The sequence below is a fragment of the Erythrolamprus reginae genome, chromosome 5, assembly GCF_031021105.1.
Source record: "Erythrolamprus reginae isolate rEryReg1 chromosome 5, rEryReg1.hap1, whole genome shotgun sequence".
NCBI lineage: Eukaryota > Metazoa > Chordata > Lepidosauria > Squamata > Dipsadidae > Erythrolamprus > Erythrolamprus reginae.
Window position 1 is genome coordinate 14,911,275 of NC_091954.1, and position 19,040 is coordinate 14,930,314.

Consider the following 19,040-nt stretch of genomic DNA (forward strand, 5'->3'; position numbering starts at 1 on the left):
CAGGCCAAAGGATTAAAAGAATCCACAAGCGGCAGCAGGAATCGTAACCGGCAAAACCGCCGGGGGAAAACGAAACCGCAACTTCTCCAAGGAAAAAAGCCGAGCCACAAACGGCTGGCGCTATTAGTGCAAGTAAATAATAAAGATAAAACAATTCTTACTACTCTTGAAGGAAAAGATCGAAGGGAAGGTGTTAGAATGTTGAACGAGCTATCACAATACAACCGCAGGATATGCGAACTGAGCGAATTCTGGGGAAGGGGCGGATCCGGCAAGCTTTTTTAACACTAGGCTCAGTTCCACCGGATTGGACATGAGCAACCCATGTGACTGCTGGACCCGCTCCTTCAGTACGGAGAAGTGTTCGGAAACTTCAGATCGTGCAGAATGCAGCTGCGACAGCAATCATGGGCTTCCCCAGGTATGCCCATGTTACACCAACACTCCGCAGTCTGCATTGGTTGCCGATCAGTTTCCGGTCACAATTCAAAGTGTTGGTTATAACCTATAAAGCCCTTCATAACATCGGACCAGAATACCTCCGGGTCTGCCTTCTGCCGCACGAATCCCAGCGACCGGTTAGGTCCCACAGAGTCAGTCTTCTTCGGGTCCCGTCAACTAAACAATGTTGCCTGGCGGGATCCAGGGGAAGAGCCTTCTCTGTGGCGGCCCCAACCCTCTGGAACCAGCTCCCCCCGGAGATCAGAATTGCCCCCACCCTCCTTGCCTTTTGTAAGCTCCTCAAAACCCACCTCTGTCGTCAGGCGTGGGAGAACTGAACTACCCTTTTCCCCCTAGGCCTATACAATTTATGCATGGTATGTTTGTGTGTATGTTTGGTTTTAATAAGGGTTTTTAAATTATTTTAAACATTAGATTTGTTACATGCTGTTTATTACTGTTGTTAGCCGCCCCGAGTCTACGGAGAGGGGCGGCATACAAATCTAATAAATAAATAAATGAGCAGTGTCAATCATTTCCCTGGGGATGTTGTCATCACCGGATGAGAATTCAAAGCTTGCCAAAAAAAAAAATCCTCTGTCTGAAATGAATGTCCAGTGAGTAAAAATATATACTTTACAACAGTGATCCCCAAACTACGGCCCGTGGGGCCACATGCGGCCCGCTGAGGCCATTTATCTGGCCCGCGGGTCTTTTCCAAGATCGCACTGGAGAAGCAGTGAGAACGTCCCCCTCAATCTCATCTCACCCGACGTAAAGTAAGGCTTGCCGAAAGCCGGGCTGGGCACAACACACACACACACATACCCGCCTCCTCCTCTTTGAGTTGCTAGCTCCTGTTTTCTGAATGGGGATTGAAGGGGAGTCTGGGGTTGGAGGGTGGAGGCTTGTCGGGTGAGTCCTCCACGGGGAGAGAAGAGGGAGGGTGAAAGAGGGAAGAGAGAGAGAGCGAAGTGGAGAGAAAGAAAGAGAAGGGAAAGAGAAGGGAAAAAGAGCGAGGGAAAGAGAAGTGGAGAGGAAGGACGGAGGGAAGGGAGGGAAGGAAGGAAAGGGGAGAAAGGGAGGGAGGGAGGGAGAGAGATAGCAAAAGAGAGTGAGAAAAAGACAGAGAAAGCAAGAGAGAGAAAGAAAGAAAGCAAGAGAGAGAGAGAGAAAGAGAGTGAGTGAGAGAGAAAGAAATAAGGTATGTGCAGTGTGCACAGGAATCTGTTCATAGGTTTTTTTATAGTCCGGCCCTCCAACAGTCCGAGGGACAATGAACTGCCCCCCTGTGTAAAAAGTTTGGGGACCCCTGCTTTACAAAAACGATAGTAAAACATTTGTGATAGCATTATAAATACATCTTTTCTGGAATTCATCTGCAGGGGGAATGTCGTTCTGCTAGTAGTTCATCATTAGCAGGGGAGGTTCTCATACTGACCTATCCACAGCATACTGACATGGGCTGAGGCTGGAGGGTGCCGTCTGCACTCCTGGGTAGGCGAAGTTGGCATGTTGTTTTGCCTTCAGCCGCAAGCTAGCCAGGCTCGAGTTACAAGTATCCCTGTACATGTAAGGATTGGCTGTGGATGCATAGGGACAGGTGCTGGTTGGAACTGCAGAGTTAAGACCAGGGTTGTTAAGATTATTAAGGCTTGGGCCTGGCACGCCGGTCACTGTTGAAGGGACCATTGAGGAAGGTACAGACATAGATCCTATAGAACTGGATGTTGAAAACATGGGCTGGGAGGAAAGGGCATTGACATTCATGGAGTTGAAGAAGGGAAAGCTCTTTGTCGATAGAGTGCTGGCAGTGAGTCCTTTGGTAGCCCAGTTGTTATAGGAATAACTACTGTACATCTCATCGTAAGGTTGCATCAGTCCGTTGAACTGAGTTCCAAAACTATTCTTACAAAGTTCTGCCTGTTGATTTCTTTCCCGCTTCCTCCATTTGGCTCTGCGGTTTTTAAACCATACCTGTTTAAAAAAGAGAGAGAGAGGTAGTTCTTGTTATAATGTTATACAGTGATCCCTCGAGTATTGCAAGGGTTCCGTTCCAAGACCCCTCGCGATAATCGATTTTTCGCGATGTAGGGTTGCGGAAGTAAAAACACCATCTGCGCATGCGCGCCCTTTTTTTCATGGCCGCACATGCGCAGATGGTGGAGTTTGCGTGGGCGGCGGGCAGCACCCAGGGAAGGTTCCTTCGGCCGCCCAGCAGCTGATCTGCTCCGCAGCGCAGCAGCAGCGAGGAGCCAAAGATGGGGTTTCCCCGTTGCCCAGGCAAAGGGGAAACCCCATCTTCGGCTCCTCGCTGCTGCCGCGCTGCGGAGCAGATCAGCTGCTGGGCGGCCAAAGGAACCTTCCCTGGGTCTTCCCGCCGCCCAGGCAAAGGGGAAACCCCAAGATCGCTTGCCCGTCACCTGCCCGCCCGGCTGCTCGCTTGCCTGTTCACCCGCCCCGCCCGGCTGCTCGCTTGCCGCTTGCCCGTCACCCGCCCGCCCGGCCGCTCGCTTGCCGCTTGCCCGTTCACCCGCCCGCCCGGCTGCTCGCTTGCCGCTCGAGAGCAAGAGGGGGAGAGATAGAGAAAGAGAGAGAAGGAAAGAAAGAGATGAGAGAGGGAGGAAGAGAGTGTGAGAGAGGAAGAAGCAAGATAGAGAAAGAGAGAGAGAAAGAAAGATGAGAAAGGAAAGGAGTGACGTCATCGGGTGGAAAAATCACGATATAGCGTTTCGCGAAGATTGAGATCGCGAAAATCGAGGGATCGCTGTACAGGGAAATATGTTTGCTTTAAATATTCCTGACCTTAGGTGCAAAGAACAAAGTAGATGTCGAGATAAGTAGTTATTTTGCTTAAAAAGAACATTCCCTGATAATTCTTCTTTTGTTCTAGATCCTGGTCAAGAATAGATATGATGTGGACTATGGAATTAACAAAACAAGTAGAATAAGTGGATATCAAAATGAATGTCTGGGCTGATCAGAACCCTATTACTATTCAATGGAAAGGTACAAGAAAAAGACAGAGATAGATTTTTTAAAAAAGAAATCTTACAAGGAAAAGACTTTCAATGATTCATAAAGAATCATTGAAATTAAAAAGGAGATACTGTACTACATTACAAATATTATGGGACACTGCTAAAGCTTATTTTAGGGGCTTAGTATCAACTTATATCAGTAACCAAAATAGACAAATTTTTGGATACAAAAGAGTCCTCAGGGAGGGGCGGCATACAAGTCAAATAAATAAATAAATAAATAAATAAATAAATAAATAAGCAAACAAGCAAACAAGCAAACAATTTCTGGACTGACTTAATTATAATAATAATTTTTTATTGGATTTGTATGCCGCCCCTCTCCGCAGACTCGGGGCGGCTAACAACAATAATAAACACAACATGTACAATCCAATAATAAAAACAACTAAAAACCCCTATCATAAAACCAAACATACACACAAACATACCATGCACAACTTGTAATGGCCTAGGGGGAAGAGCTATCTCAACTCCCCCATGCCTGGCGGTATAAATGAGTCTTGAGTAGTTTACGAAAGACAGGGAGGGTGGGGGCAGCTCTAATCTCCGGGGGGAATTGGTTCCAGAGGGCCGGGGCCACCACAGAGAAGGCTCTTCCCCTGGGGCCCGCCAAACGACATTGTTTAGTCGACGGGACCCGGAGAAGGCCAACTCTGTGGGACCTTATCGGTCGCTGGGATTCGTGCGGTAGCAGGCGGTTCTGGAGGTAATCTGGTCTATTGCCATGTAGGGCTTTAAAGGTTTTATTATTATTGGCTATGGTTCCATTGAAATTAATTTAACTTTTGCGTTATTTGAATTGACCTGCAGCGAGTTTTCCCACGGTGAGTTGGTCACAGAGAATTGTCCTGCAGCAAATTGGCCATGGCAAGTGGGCCGTGGTGATTTGTCCCCAGCGTGTTGTCCCATTCTATCTTTTAATGCTTGTGCTAGCTGTTTCTTTGCAACAAGTTTAAGTGCAGGCAACCTTATTCTGGGGGGTTTTTTGTGCTGTTCTAGATGCTCAGTTATTCTTTGATTTCATTCTTCCACTTCTTTAGTTAGATGGCTTTGTTATTTCTCAAGCAGAGGAGAGGGTTCCTGTTGTGGTTAGCTCTGGCCCAGCTCCTGCCCCAAGGACTGTGGGTGTGGGGGAGACATCCACATGCCCCCCGGTGGAATCTGATGATGAAGGCTCCTCTGACCAAGAAGACATGAGTGACAGGGAGGAGGAGAGTGTGGCAGACCGCTCAGAAGGAGATCAATTATCCAGCTCCTCCTTGGATTCAGAACAAGAGTTAATGATACAGCCACGCATGCGGAGAACGATGCATAGGCAGCAACAACTGAGAGATTATTATCAAAGAAAATGAGGCCACCTGTGGTTGGGTGGGGCTGTGGTCATTAGTAAGGCTGCTATAAATAGCAGCCTGTGGGTTTGGCCATTGTGGAGGATTATCTGATTGTTGTGTTTCGTGACTGTTTTACTGACTTTGACTTTTTGGGTGCTGATTTTCCCCCGCTTTGAAACTAAACCAGGGCAAAGTGTGTTTCCCTTTGTGAAAGAAGGACTTTGAATTGCCTCACAGCTGCAAGCTAAGTATCACCGGACTGATAAGGGACTTGTATAAATTACCAGTTTGTTTGGAGACGAGTGCTCTTTGCTATACCAAAAGAGGGCTTGGTTTAAGTGACTTTTCATTATAAAGAACATTGTTTTGGATTTTCAAACGTGTGTGTCTGAAATTTGTACCTGTGAATTTTTGGGAGGATTCTACCAAAGAGCCCGAGAGAACAGTTCCTGGTTTCCAAAGAAAAAAATTCTGCAGCTGGGAAGGCTTCCATTATTGCCAGTTGTCCCTGAGTATAGTCTGAGTTACTTCTGGCAAAAGCTTTGATTTCTTTGCCTTGGGTAGACTTTTGCAGTTCTTCCAACACTGCTTGTGTGAATCCTTTCTTTCGTATTATAAATTGATATTGATCGACGGTACTTATTATTATTCATAATGGTATTAGTTAAAATAGCATTTTTAAAAATTATTGTAATATAATGGTTGATGAACAATCTGAAACTTCACGGAGGGGTCAATGAGCTGAAGAGTTTGGGAACCTGTAGAAATAGTTCTGTCGGGCTCTCTGGTGGAATCCTCCCAAAACTTCACAGGTACAAATTTCAGACACACAGACGTTTGAAAATTCAACACAATGTTCTTTATAATGAAAATTCACTTAAACCAAGCCCTCTTTTGGTATAGCAAAGAGCACTCGTCTCCAAACAAACTGGTAATTGGTACAAGTCCCTTATCAGTTCTGTGATACTTTGCTTGCAGCTGTGAGGCAATTCACAGTCCTTCTTCTTTCACAAAGTGAAACACACTTTGCCCTGGTTTAGTTTCCAAGCAGGGAAAAATCAGCACACAAAAGGTCAAAGTCATTAAAGCAGTCATGAAACACAAGGATCAGATAACCCTCCACAATGGCCAAACCCACAGGCTGCTATTTATAGCAGCCTCACTAATGACCACAGCCCCACCCAACCACAGGTGGCCTCATTTTCTTTGATAATAATCTCTCGGTTGTTGTTGCCTATGCATCGCTCTCCGCATGCGTGGCTGTATCATTAACTCTTGTTCTGAATCCAAGGAGGAGCTAGATAATTGATCTCCTTCTGAGCTGTCTGCCACACTCTCCTCCTCCCTGTCACTCATGTCTTCTTAGTCAGAGGAGCCTTCATCAGCAGATTCCACCGGGGGCAAAACAGGCCTGCAGCATGTGGATGTCTCCCCCACAACCACAGTCCTTGGGGCAGGAGCTGGGCCAGAGCTAACCACAACAAGAAATGTAGAAATCACAGACACATGGTTTCTAGAATGCTTTGTCCAGATTGGAAATATCTCTCTGGCCTGTTGAAAAGCAAGCTCTCTCTCTCTCTCTGGAGTGATGCTGTGTCATGATTCTCTGGACTTGCAAGTTTATTTTTATAACCAGTTTCTTGTGTGTACAAATCTAAAACATTAATTCTTAACTTAACCTAGTTACAACATAAAGAGTTAATATGTGACATATAGCATACAGACAAATCCTGTCCGAGTACAAAGATAGCTAAATAAACAGGAGAGCATCTTAATTAACCAGACAAACAGAAGGACTTCAATCACATAAAGTCAACATAAACTTAAACAATTATTTCCTTAAACTTAATCAAGAGGGGTGAGTTGTTTCTGTCCAGCACGTAGCTTCATTAATCCAATCATGATAGGTTTGACCTTTACTGTTAGCCAGACAAGCATGTAACATTTTCCTTAGATATATACAGTAGTACCTCTAGATACGAGCTGCTCCACATGCGAGTATTCCAAGTTACGAGCCGCAACGCGAGCAAAATTTCTGTTCGACACCCGAGCTCAAATTCAGGATACGAGCCGAGCTTCCACTAGGTGGCGCAAGAATCTCCTTGCTTCCGGTTATCTCACGCGAAAAACAAAGTCTAAAGGCATTCGTTCGAGATGCGAGTTGATTGACTTACGAGCTCGGGTCTGGAACGAATTAAACTCGTATGTCAAGGTACCACTGTATAGAGTATAATATTTATACGTTAAATAATACAGAATAATAAAATGTTTTATAGCAAGATTGGTTTTCCGTATCATTGTAATAACTGCTAATTACCTACAGGAACCCTTGCCCTAAAGCAGCGGTGGCGAATCTATAGCACGGGTGCCACAGGTGGCATGTGGAGCCATATCTGTTGGCAAACAAGTTGTTGCCCTAGTTCAGCTCCAACGTGCATGTGTGTGCTGGTCAGCTAATTTTTGGCTCACACAGAGGCTCTGGGAGGGCGTTTTTGGCTTCCAAAGAGCCTCTGGGGGGATGGGGGAGGGCATTTTGTTGCACGAATCCCAGCAACCAGTTAGGTCCCACAGATTAGGCCTTCTCCGGGTCCCGTCAACTAAACAATGTCGTTTGGCGGGACCCAGGAGAAGAGCCTTCTCTGTGGCAGCCCTGGCCCTCTGGAACCAACTCCCCCCAGAGATTAGAATTGCCCCTATCCTCCTTGCCTTTCGTAAGCTCCTTAAAACCCACCTCTGCCCTCAGGCATGGGGGAACTGAGATATTCTTTCCCCCTAGGCCTTACAATTTACGCATGGTATGTTTGTATGTATGTTTGGTTTTATAATAAGGGTTTTTTAGTTGTTTTAGTATTGGATTGTTACATGCTGTTTTTATTATTGTTGTTAGCCGCCCCGAGTCTGCGGAGAGGGGCGGCATACAAATCCAATAAATAAATAAAATAAATAAAATAAATTTTTACCCCCCTACCTCCCAGCTCTAGAGACGCCTTTGGAGCCTGGGGAGGGCAAAACACGAGCCTACTGAGTCCACCAGAAGTTGGCAAACAGTCTGTTTCTGGCCTCCAGGGGCCAGGGAAAGCTGTTTTCGCCCTCCCCAGGTATTGAATTATGGGTGTGGGCACTTGTGCATGCGTGATAGAGCACATGCACGCTCTTTCGGCACCCGAGTAAGGAGGGTGGGAGAGAAAAGAGGAGATATGGGATGAAAAGACTGAAATCTTAGGGAAGGTGATAAGTTGCTAAAATGGTTGATGAATGGAGAAGGCACTTCCTTATATATCTTTTTATTTTTTCTTCACTTTATTTCTCTATGCCCTTTTTTAATTTCTATTTTTCTTCGTTTACCATAGTTATCTTTGACATTTTAAACTTTAAAAAAAATTTTTTTTTTTAAAAAAGCCATACTTTATAGCAGTGTTTCCCAACCTTGGCCACTTGAAGATATTTGGACTTCAACTCCCAGAATTCCCCAGCCAGCGAATGCTGGTTGGGGAATTCTGGGAGCTGAAGTCCAAATATCTTCAAGTTGCCAAGGTTGGGAAACACTGCTTTATAGGATATTCTTTTGTATTTTGGGGAAAGTTCTGGAGACCTCACCTACAAAAAGATATTGACAAAATTGAACGGGTCCAAAGACGGGCTACAAGAATGGTGGAAGGTCTTAAGCATAAAACGTATCAGGAAAGACTTCATGAACTCAATCTGTATAGTCTGGAGGACAGAAGGAAAAGGGGGGACATGATTGAAACATTTAAATATGTCAAAGGGTTAAATAAGATTCAGGAGGGAAGTGTTTTTAATAGGAAAGTGAACACAAGAACAAGGGGACACAATCTGAAGTTAGTTGGGGGAAAGATCAAAAGCAACGTGAGAAAATATTATTTTACTGAAAGAGTAGTAGATCCTTGGAACAAACTTCCAGCAGACATAGTTGGTAAATCCACAATAACTGAATTTAAACATGCCTGGGATAAACATATATCCATCCTAAGATAAAATACAGAAAACAGTATAAGGGCAGGTTTATGGATCATGAGGTCTTTTTCTGCCGTCAGTCTTCTATGTTTCTAAGGGATTTCCCTAGCTACATTTTCCAAGATAATTCACTGTAAGATGTATTGTGATAGTGTCCCTCTATTTTAAAAGTATACTATATAATGCTTCATTAAAATCTTAGAAATATATTCTTTAGATAAACTTTAATTGCCCTACTTCATCAAAAGGGAGGAAGGCACAAAGATTTATTTATTTTTATTTATTTATTTTGTCCAATACACAATACACAATGAAGGTTATAGAGGATATAGTAGAGAAGAAATATGAGATACAGGAGAGACTATAGGACAGGGAACAGAAGGCACTCTAGTGCGCTTATATATAGTCACATTATTATTATTATTATTATTATTATTATTATTATTATTATTATTATTATTTATTGGATTTGTATGCCGCCTCTCTCCGCAGACTTGGGGCGGCTAACAACAATGATAAAAACAGCATGTAGAAATCCAATTAATAAAACAACTAAAAACCCTTATAATAAAACCGAACATACACACAAACATACCATGCATAACTTGTAATGGCCTAGGGGGAAGGAATATCTTAACTCCCCCATGCCTGCTGGCATAAATGAGTCTTGAGTAGTTTGCAAAAGACAGGGAGGGTGGGGACAGTTCTGATCTCCGGGGGGAGTTGGTTCCAGAGGGCCAGGGCCACCACAGAGAAGGCTCTTCCCCTGGGGCCCGCCAAACAACATTGTTTAGTCGACGGGACCCGGAGAAGGCCAACTCTGTGGGACCTTATCGGCCGCTGGGATTCGTGCGGTAGCAGGCGGTTCCAGAGGTAATCTGGTCCCATGCCATGTAGGGCTTTAAAGGTCATGACCAACACTTTGAATTGTGACCGGAAAATGATCGGCAGCCAATGCAAGCCACGGAGTGTTGAAGAAACGTGGGCGAATCTTGGAAGCCCCACGACGGCTCTTGCAGCTGCGTTCTGCACGATCTGAAGTTTCCGAACACTTTTCAAAGGTAGCCCCATGCAGAGGCTTGTTCTGCTATTTGGCTTTTATTCAGCCTTTTCCTTCACATTCTGGTCATTTTCAAGTAAATTAAAAAGAAAATAACTGTACCCGGACTCTGGCTTCCGTCAAGTTGGTCCAGACAGCAATCTCCTCTCTGGTACTCATGTCTGGATACCGATTCCTTTGAAAAGTGGCTTCCAGCTCCTGTAATTGCTGGCTGGTAAAATGAGTTCTCTGCCTACGTTGCTTCTTTCTCAGGGAGCCATCATCAGGAGTGGAATGGTCAGTCGGATTCTGCTGTGACTTTTCTGTGTCTATAGAAGCAAAACCAAGGAATCCATCACAGATTTTCACAGTAGTTCAAGACAATATTTTTTCTTGCCTAAACATTCCTACCAGTGAAAGTGATATTATTAAATGATGATCTCTTTGTGTACAATTGTTCAATACATACACAAATCCTTTTGTTTGAACTGAAGACAATTTTGTAGGTATGCCACTGCCCATATATGGTTTATCACAAACTGATCCTTTGGATAAGGCATCTAGTGGCACTACAAAACAGTGATTCTTTCATTTCTTGCTCTGAATTATTATTATTCTTTTTTAATAATTTTTTTAATTGATTTTGTAGAATGTAAACACACACACAACACACAACAAGTGCTCTGTGATTGGCGCCCATTACCAGACAAACATTCACACCCCACCACCAAATTGGGTGTGTTTCTTATATACACCATTTTAACTCAAGAGCAAAATATCTATTTACATATTATAAAGTGATTCCAATTTATTCCTTGTAGCTTGGTCTCGGATTCTACTAACCATATATCGTCTTACCTTGTGCCATCGTCCCATCAGTTGTCGCAAATCAGTTTCATTAACCGAATTCATCCTTTTGTCCAATTGAATATGATCCACCATGTACTGGTACCAATTTTGCACTGTCCATTTTGTCGCATCCTTCCAACCCAAGACTATTACCACCTAAGCGCTTTCTATTGCTGCTTGTTTTATTTCTTTAAATTCTTCCAACGCATTGCTTTTAACTAATACAGTCATACCTCGTCTTACGAACCTAATTGGTTCCAGGGGGAGGTTCGTAAGATGAAAGGTTCGTAAGACGAAACATTGTTTCCCATAGGAAACAATGTAAAGTCAATTAATCCGTGCAACCAAAAAAACCCCCGCAAAAAAAACCGCTGCCACCCGGCTGTGACCTTTTAAAACAGCCGTGCGGCTTCCCAGCCGGGCTGCGGGGCTTCCCAGCAACCCCCCCAGCCCGGCTGCGACCTTTTAAAACAGGCGCGCCGCTTCACAGCCGTCTCCCGAAGCCAAAAGCCAAACCCAAACTTCCGCGTTTGGCGTTCGGAGGCTGCTGGAAAGCCCCGCCGCCCGGCTGTCACCTTTTAAAACAGCCGCGCGGCTTCCCAGCAGCCTCCGAACGGTTCAGAAAAAATTTGCCTCTTCTTACGAACTTTTTTCGTGATACGAACGCCAAACCCGAACTTCCGGGTTTGGCGTTGGGAGGCTGCTGGAAAGCCGCGCGGCTGTTTTAAAAGGTGACAGCCGGGCTGGGGGGCTTCCCAGCAGCCTCCGAACGCCAAACCCGGAAGTTCGGGTTTGGCGTTCGTATCACGGAAAAAGTTCGTAAGAAGAGGCAAATTTTTTCTGAACCCCGGGTTCGTATCTTGAGTTGTTCGTAAGACGAGGGGTTCGTATCTTGAGGTACCACTGTACTGCCATTTCCTTGATAATTATCCATCATATATTTAACATCCTATTAATATCCTCTTGCACTTTTTGGCAAAGGTTCTGCACTGCCGGGCATTGCCAAAGCATGTGCATAAACATTCCTTTTTATTGACACCCATGCCAACAAGTATTTTTAACATTCTGCTGGAAATATGCAAGTTGAATGGGTGCGTAATACCACTTATGTAATATTTTCCTTCTCATTTCCCTAACCCTTGTATTCTTAATTTTCCTTATATTCTCCATTATATTGTTCATCTCTTGCACATCTACTTGTATTTCACTCTGCCACCATTTATTTCACTCTGCCACTCTGTCAATTCCTTGGGATTGACTCTGAATTCCTCTTACTGATCATATATGCTTTTGACAGAAGCAAAGCCCAATTTGAGGAATATTAGTGACTTAACACTGTGGATTGTGTAGGACTTGACAGCCTAGACTCAGTAGCATTTTGTGATTTAAAAAAAATAACTTTTCTTTAACAATCATGCAATCAGGAAAAATATACAGTGGTACCTCGGTTTTCGAACGCCTTTGTTTTCGTACATTTCGGATACCGAACAAAATTTTCTGCAAAAATTTGCTTCAGTATCCGAACAAAAATTCGGATACTGAACAAAAAATTTTGTTTACTACCAGAAATGTAAGATCTGAGGGGACGAGGTGAGAGGGAATGGGAGTTGGAAGCCGCCCAGTCTCTACCTTGTAAGTGTTCCAAGCTGCAGGAAGGGTAGGGCTGGCTGCAATACCGGCAGCTTCGGGGGGCTCCTTTCCTCAGCGGTTCAGTTGGTTACATGCAGGCAGCTGCACCAACTTTTTCTTTCCCGCCGCCGGCCGCTCCGACAGCTTCCCTTCGAGGAGCAGCAGCAGCGTCAGGAACGTCACGTGATGAAGGGGAGCCGCTGCTGGGAAAGAAAAGGTTGAGGCAGCTGCCTGGAGGTAATGAACTGCTGAGGAAAGGAGCCCCCCGAAGCTTCTGGTATTGCAGCCAGCCCTACCCTTCCTACAGCTTGGAGCAGTTACAAGGTAGAGACTGGGCGGCTCGAGGAGCAGCAGCAGCACCGGGAACATTGCGCGGTTCAGTTGGTTGCCTCCAAGCAGCTGCACGAACTTTTTCTTTCCTGGCGGCGGCTTCCCTTCATCACGTGACGTTCCCGGCCTCCAGGAAAGAAAAAATTCGTGCAGCTGCTTGGAGGCAACCAACTGAACCGCTGTGGAAAGTAGCCCCCCGAAGCTGCAGGTATTGCAACCAGCCCTACCCTTCCTGCAGCTTGGAGCAGTTACAAGGTAGAGACTGGGAGGCTGTTAAGGGGGCGGCCAGGAGGGGCGTGTCGGGATTCCGACTCCCCTTCCCTCTCACCCTGTCCCCTCAGATCATTATCCCATAGGAAATAGAGGAAATACTGTAGATTTAATTGGTTCCCAGCAAGTCAATGGGTTGGGAACCAATTAAATCCATTTCCATTATTTCCTATGGGATAAATTAATTCGGTTCTCGACCAAATCGGTTCTCAACCACACTTCTGGAACGGATTGTGGTCGAAAACCGAGGTACCACTGTATCTATCTGAAGATGTAAATTACATGTTCAGGAATATATTGCATGCTTTCTGATTCCTGATTTTTCTGAATGTCTCACATGAGAGGAAGTGGGTACTTTTTTTGCTTTAAATAAAGACGGAGGAGAAACATGTGTAATGGAACATTTCCTGCCCAGGAAAAAAAATCAGGTACAAGCCAAGAACCCCAGTGGCCTAACAGTTAGAGAAAGCAGCCTAGGCAGGATCTGTCCTAATGGATCAGATGGTTAAAAGTGGGGGCAGGAAGTTTGTAACTCTCAGACTTTCAAGATTCTGTTATTGTAGCCTTACAATAAAGTAGAATTAACTCATCTAATTGTGTTTCCTACTTGGCTTACCTGGGAGAACTGACAATATGTCACACCTTCCAACTCAGACTTTGAAAATTAGTGAGATTTTTTTAAAAATGGAACATCTGCAGAATAGTAGTTTTATTTACCACTCTAAATATTATTGTTTACTTGAGCTATTTAGAGCTGCCAGGTTTATGGTCTCCAGATACAAGATGGCTATGAGCATAGTCTCAAATAAAAAATTAAAAACGCAACCAGTTTCAAACTGGGGGGAAAAAAGGATTGTATAAACACTGCTTTATTCGGAGACAAGCACTTATTTTAGATGATAATTATAAAACCTCTTTGCTGGTATTGCAAGGTACAGTATTTCTTTATTATTCTATCTTTATATTTAGGAACTCAAAAGTTGTGAATTAGCATCACTGCTATTTTAGACAGATCTTTATAATTAACTTGTATTCAAAGACACAAATTGATTATATAATTGATCTCAATAATAGTATAGAACCAAGTGTCTCTACTTCCAAGCCTAACAACCACAACCAATAATTGAACTTATTAGACCTGAATATCCTGACTTTGCAAAAAACCACCCTACTCAGAACTGTCTATATATTCAGACATTATCTTAATTGCTTAGGTCCTTGGTTAGGACTTGAACTATTAGGTTTTTATCAGTTTCGGACTGTGAATTAAATATTAACAACAATGTAGCTTTATTTGGAACAGCTTACTTCCTGCCGCTATAGATTAGATTAGATTTATTGGATTTATATGCCGCCCCTCTCCGCAAACTCGGGGCGGCTCACAGCAAGATTAAAACAATACATAATAACAAATCCAATACCCACCAATCCAATTACAATGTTAAGCTAAAAAATTCATTAAAAAACAACCCCAGAATATTAAAAAACAAGCACACAATCAATCTAACAGCAAAACAACATGGGCAAGGGGGAGATGTTTCAGTTCTCCCATGCCTAATAGCAGAGGTGGGTTTTAAGGAGTTTGCGAAAGGGAAGGAGGGTGGGGGCAATCCTAATCTCAGGGGGAAGCTGGTTCCAGAGGGTCGGAGCCGCCACAGAGAAGGCTCTTCCCCTGGGTCCCGCCAGACGATATTGTTTAGTCGATGGGACCCGGAGAAGGCCAACTCTGTGGCACCGGACCGGTCGCTGGGATTCGTGCGGCAGAAGGCGGTCCCGGAGATATTCTGGTCCAGTGCCATGAAGGGCTTTATAGGTCATAACCAATACTTTGAATTGTGACCGGAAACTGATCGGCAACCAATGCAGACTGCGGAGTGTTGGAGTTATATGGGCATACTTAGAGAAGCCCATAATTGCTCTCGCAGCTGCATTCTGCACGATCTGAAGTTTCCGAACACTTTTCAAAGGTAGTCCCATGTAGAGAGCGTTACAGTAGTCGAGCCTCGAGGTGATGAGGGCATGAGTGACTGTGAGCAATGACTCCCGGTCCAGATAGGGCCACAACTGGCGCACCAGGCAAACCTGGGCAAACGCCCCCCTTGCCACAGCTGAAAGATGTTTCTCAAATGTGAGCTGTGGATCGAGGAGGACGCCCAAGTTGCGGACCCTCTCTGAGGGGGTCAATAATTCCCCCCCTTTAATATAATTAAATACCTTTAATATAATTAAATATGAACATCTGCCTATTCCTCTTTCTGACACTCAGATTAAAAATTAAATGTGATTTCATTTCTAAGCCCAAGTGTGAAGCCCAAAAATAGATCACATGTGTCTCATGAAAATATTTCTTATTTGATTGAAAGTGTTGCAAAAATTAAAAAACAATGGGGGCTTTGGCTTGCCAGATTGGGGGTTTTACTACCAGACTTCTGTACTTTCTTGGATGAAAGAGTGGATAAATTTGAGACATAGAAGATTGCTACTGTTGGAGGGACATGATCTTCAATTGGGGTAGCATGCTTTTTTGTAGCACGGGAAAAATACAGCACACCGATACTTTCAAAGACACTATGTGAGAAACGGTCTACTTTTAGTATGGAAAAAGAGCAAAAAATTATATGAAAATACCAGTCTGGCTTTCTACAATGGAAGCACTGATACATCCAAACATTGTTAATCTGGGAAAAATTGTATCATATAAAGACATTTTAAATGAAGAAGGGAAACTTAAACTATGCAGAGATTGCAAAACCAAGGGGTGAATCTAACATGGTGGCGACACCTGCAAATACAATCTAGATATGAGAAAGATGAAAAGATATGTGGTTTTTATAAAGAGCCAGCAACAATTTGAACAGCTACTTTTAAGAATGGATGAAAAATAAATTATAGTTACTTATTAAGCATCAAAATGAAAGATGAACAAATGAAAGAAACAATGGTAGTATAGACAAAAAAATGATTATACTCTAGAACTAGATAAATGGCGAAAATCTTGGGACAGAAATTACAAATTGACAACAGCAACTTCTTATAAGGAAAATCTGTACAAAATGTTTTATAGGTGGCAATTGCCACCAGCAAGGCTGGCAAAAAATATGTCCTCTAAATGTTGGAAATGTAACCAGACACTGGGCTTTTATTATCATATGTGGTGGACATGCCCAAAAGGCAAAACATTTTTAGACAAAATACACACATGCTTAGAAAAAATGATAAAGCAACATATAGACTTATAGCTAAAAAATATTCTTGTCAGGCATAATATCAGAAAGTTATAATAAAGGGAATATATATTTAATGCTTCACATGTTGACAGCAGTGAGAATTATATTTGCACAATATTGGAAAGATGAGGATACGCCCCTTACTGACCTCTTAGGAATTTGGAGAGGTCAATTGTGGATAGTCTAAGGGTAAAATGTTGTGGGTTAGGGGAAGATACTACGGAGTCCGGTAATGAGTTCCATGCTTTGACAACTCGATTACTAAAGTCGTATTTTTTACAGTCCAATTTGGAGCGGTTAATATTAAGTTTAAATCTGTTCTGTGCTCTTGTGTTGTTGTGGTTGAAGCTGAAGTAGTCGTTGACAGGCAGGACGTTACAGCATATGATCTTGTGGGCAATACTTAGATCGTGTTTAAGAGCTGAGATCAGCACCCATCCTCCTGGCATTTCAAAAAGCAGATCAGAGGGACAACCTGATGAGTTGCAGGGGATGATTGGACTGCTATTTTTCCCCTTGGAATGAAGGCAAATAGGAAATTGCACAAACTGAATGTGGGAATCTTCAGCTTCAATTATTTTTGAGAGCTGAGTATATATAGTCTATTAAATGTTCATTTGTAGGATTTTTTCAATAACGAACACTGATGAAAAAACACAAACATGTTGTCTCTCTTATTTAATGCTCTCTACATGGGGCTACCTTTGAAAAGTGTTCGGAAACTTCAGATCGTGCAGAATGCAGCTGCGAGAGCAATCATGGGCTTTCCCAAATATGCCCATGTTACACCAACACTCCGCAGTCTGCATTGGTTGCCAATCAGTTTCCGGTCACAATTCAAAGTGTTGGTTATGACCTATAAAGCCCTTCATGGCACCGGACCAGATTATCTCCGGGACCGCCTTCTGCCGCACAAATCCCAGCGACCAGTTAGGTCCCACAGAGTGGGCTTTCTCCGGGTCCCGTCAACTAAACAATGCCGTTTGGCGGGACCCAGGGGAAAAGCCTTCTCTGTGGTGGCCCCGGCCCTCTGGAACAAGCTCCCCCAGGAGATTAGAATTGCCCCCACCCTCCTCGCCTTTCGTAAGCTCCTTAAAACCCACCTCTGCCGTCAGGCATGGGGGAACTGAGATATTCTTTCCCCCTAGGCTTCTACAATTTATGCATGGTATGTTTGTATGTATTTATATGTTTGTATGGTTTTATAACAAGGGTTTTTAGCTCTTTTTAGTATTGGATTGTCACATGCTGTTTTTACTACTGTTGTTAGCTGCCCCGAGTCTGCAGAGAGGGGCAGCATACAAATCTAATAAATAATAATAATAATAATAATAATAATAATAATAATAATAATAATAATTCATCCTTCCGAGGTGGGTAAAACGAGGAGCCGGATTGTGGGGCCAAATGCTGGCTCTGTTAAAAAGTGCTATTGCTAACATGTTGTAAGCCGCCCTGAGTCTAAGGAGAAGGGCAGCAAAAAAAAATTCAATCAACCAACCAACCAACCAACCAATCAATCAATCAATCAAATAAATAAGTAAATAAATACATAAATGTGTAATGGGCAAGTGTGTGTGCATGTGCAGCACCATTGCCATGAAAGGGGGCACAGATACATACACTTGCCCGCTATTATAATAACTCCAAAGAAGCAACCACTAAGTTGTCTAAATTTGATACAGTAGAATAGAGTAGAATAGAATTTTATTGGCCAAGTGTGATTGGACGGCATACAAATCCAATAAATAAATAAAAGAAAGAAAGAAAGAAAGAAAGAAAGAAAGAAAGAAAACCTTTTTAAAATAAGAAAGAAGATACCTGTCCTACTTACCATTTGCTTGCCCCTTGTGCCTGTGTGCATGTTGAGGTGTCCCCGATTCTGAGAGCGAAAGAGGGGGGCTCTGAGCTTCTGGGTCAGTAAGCAAGTTGAACTCCATCTGCCTGGCACAGGTGCAGGAGAGAAACAGAAGAGATATATGGGGAAGTGTGAGAGGGGAGAGATATGCTTACCTGGAGGTAAATTAGTTTCATATTAAGACATCAAGTATTTAAAGCTCGGACCAACAGCACGATCAAATTAACCAAATTTCAATTTACTCCAAAAAGGGTTTTCACAGTGAGGCTCAATCCTGGAAAAATTATACTGCATATAGATTTGCAGGCTAACATTTCATGTAAAGACTTTAGCCATTTTTAAAATAAGGAGCAGGGCAGATGTATCCTCCACTTTCATAGTACTTTATTTTTGTATTTCCTCAAAAGATTAGAACAATAATATCATTCGATAAGCAGAAATATTCTAGTTGTGAATCTGGTCAGTACCAGTACCTTGCAATTATTTGCTCTTCATTTTTAACCCGCATGTTTATGAAATGTATTAAAAATATTTCTGCACATATTTTTAAACAATGGATACTGACATTTTCTTCTTTCTTTCTTTCTTTCTTTCTTTCTTTCTTTCTTTCTTTCTTTCTTTCTTTCTTTCTTTCTTTCTTTCTTTCTCTCTCTCTGTTCTGCAGGGCTCTCTGGTAGGAGCCTCCCGAAAATTCAAGGGTACAAATTTCAGACACACACACATGTTTGAAAATTCAAAACAATGTTCTTTATCACAAAATTCAAAATAAACTAAGCACTCTTTTTGTATTGCAAAGAGCACTCATCCCAAAACAACCGGGCAGTCTGTACTATTTCCCTTAAACAGTCATCAAGTACTTAGTTAGCAGCTGTGAAGAAACTTCACACCCCTTCTTCTTCCAACGAAGTCACTCACACACACACACACACACACACACACACACACACGTTGCTCTGCTTTGGTTTCAAAGGCGTGAAAAATCAACAAAGTCCAGAAAACAGCAACACAGGATTCCTGAAGAACTGCGATCAGATACTCTTCCACAAT

The 19,040-nt window shown here is 43.1% G+C and overlaps 1 protein-coding gene across 1 annotated transcript; it reads right to left on the reverse strand.

Moving 5' to 3' along the window:
- Positions 1 to 1,539: 1,539 nt before the first annotated feature.
- On the reverse strand, positions 1,540 to 18,593 carry LOC139168368 (pituitary homeobox 3-like). Its single transcript, XM_070753943.1, has 4 exons — positions 18,559 to 18,593; positions 17,970 to 18,075; positions 9,954 to 10,159; positions 1,540 to 2,418 (listed from the first exon to the last, which is right to left on the reverse strand). Exons 2-4 carry the CDS (start codon positions 18,073 to 18,075, stop codon positions 1,873 to 1,875), a joined length of 858 nt encoding a protein of 285 aa, XP_070610044.1. The 5' UTR covers positions 18,559 to 18,593; the 3' UTR covers positions 1,540 to 1,872.
- Between the last annotated feature and the right edge of the window lie 447 nt (positions 18,594 to 19,040).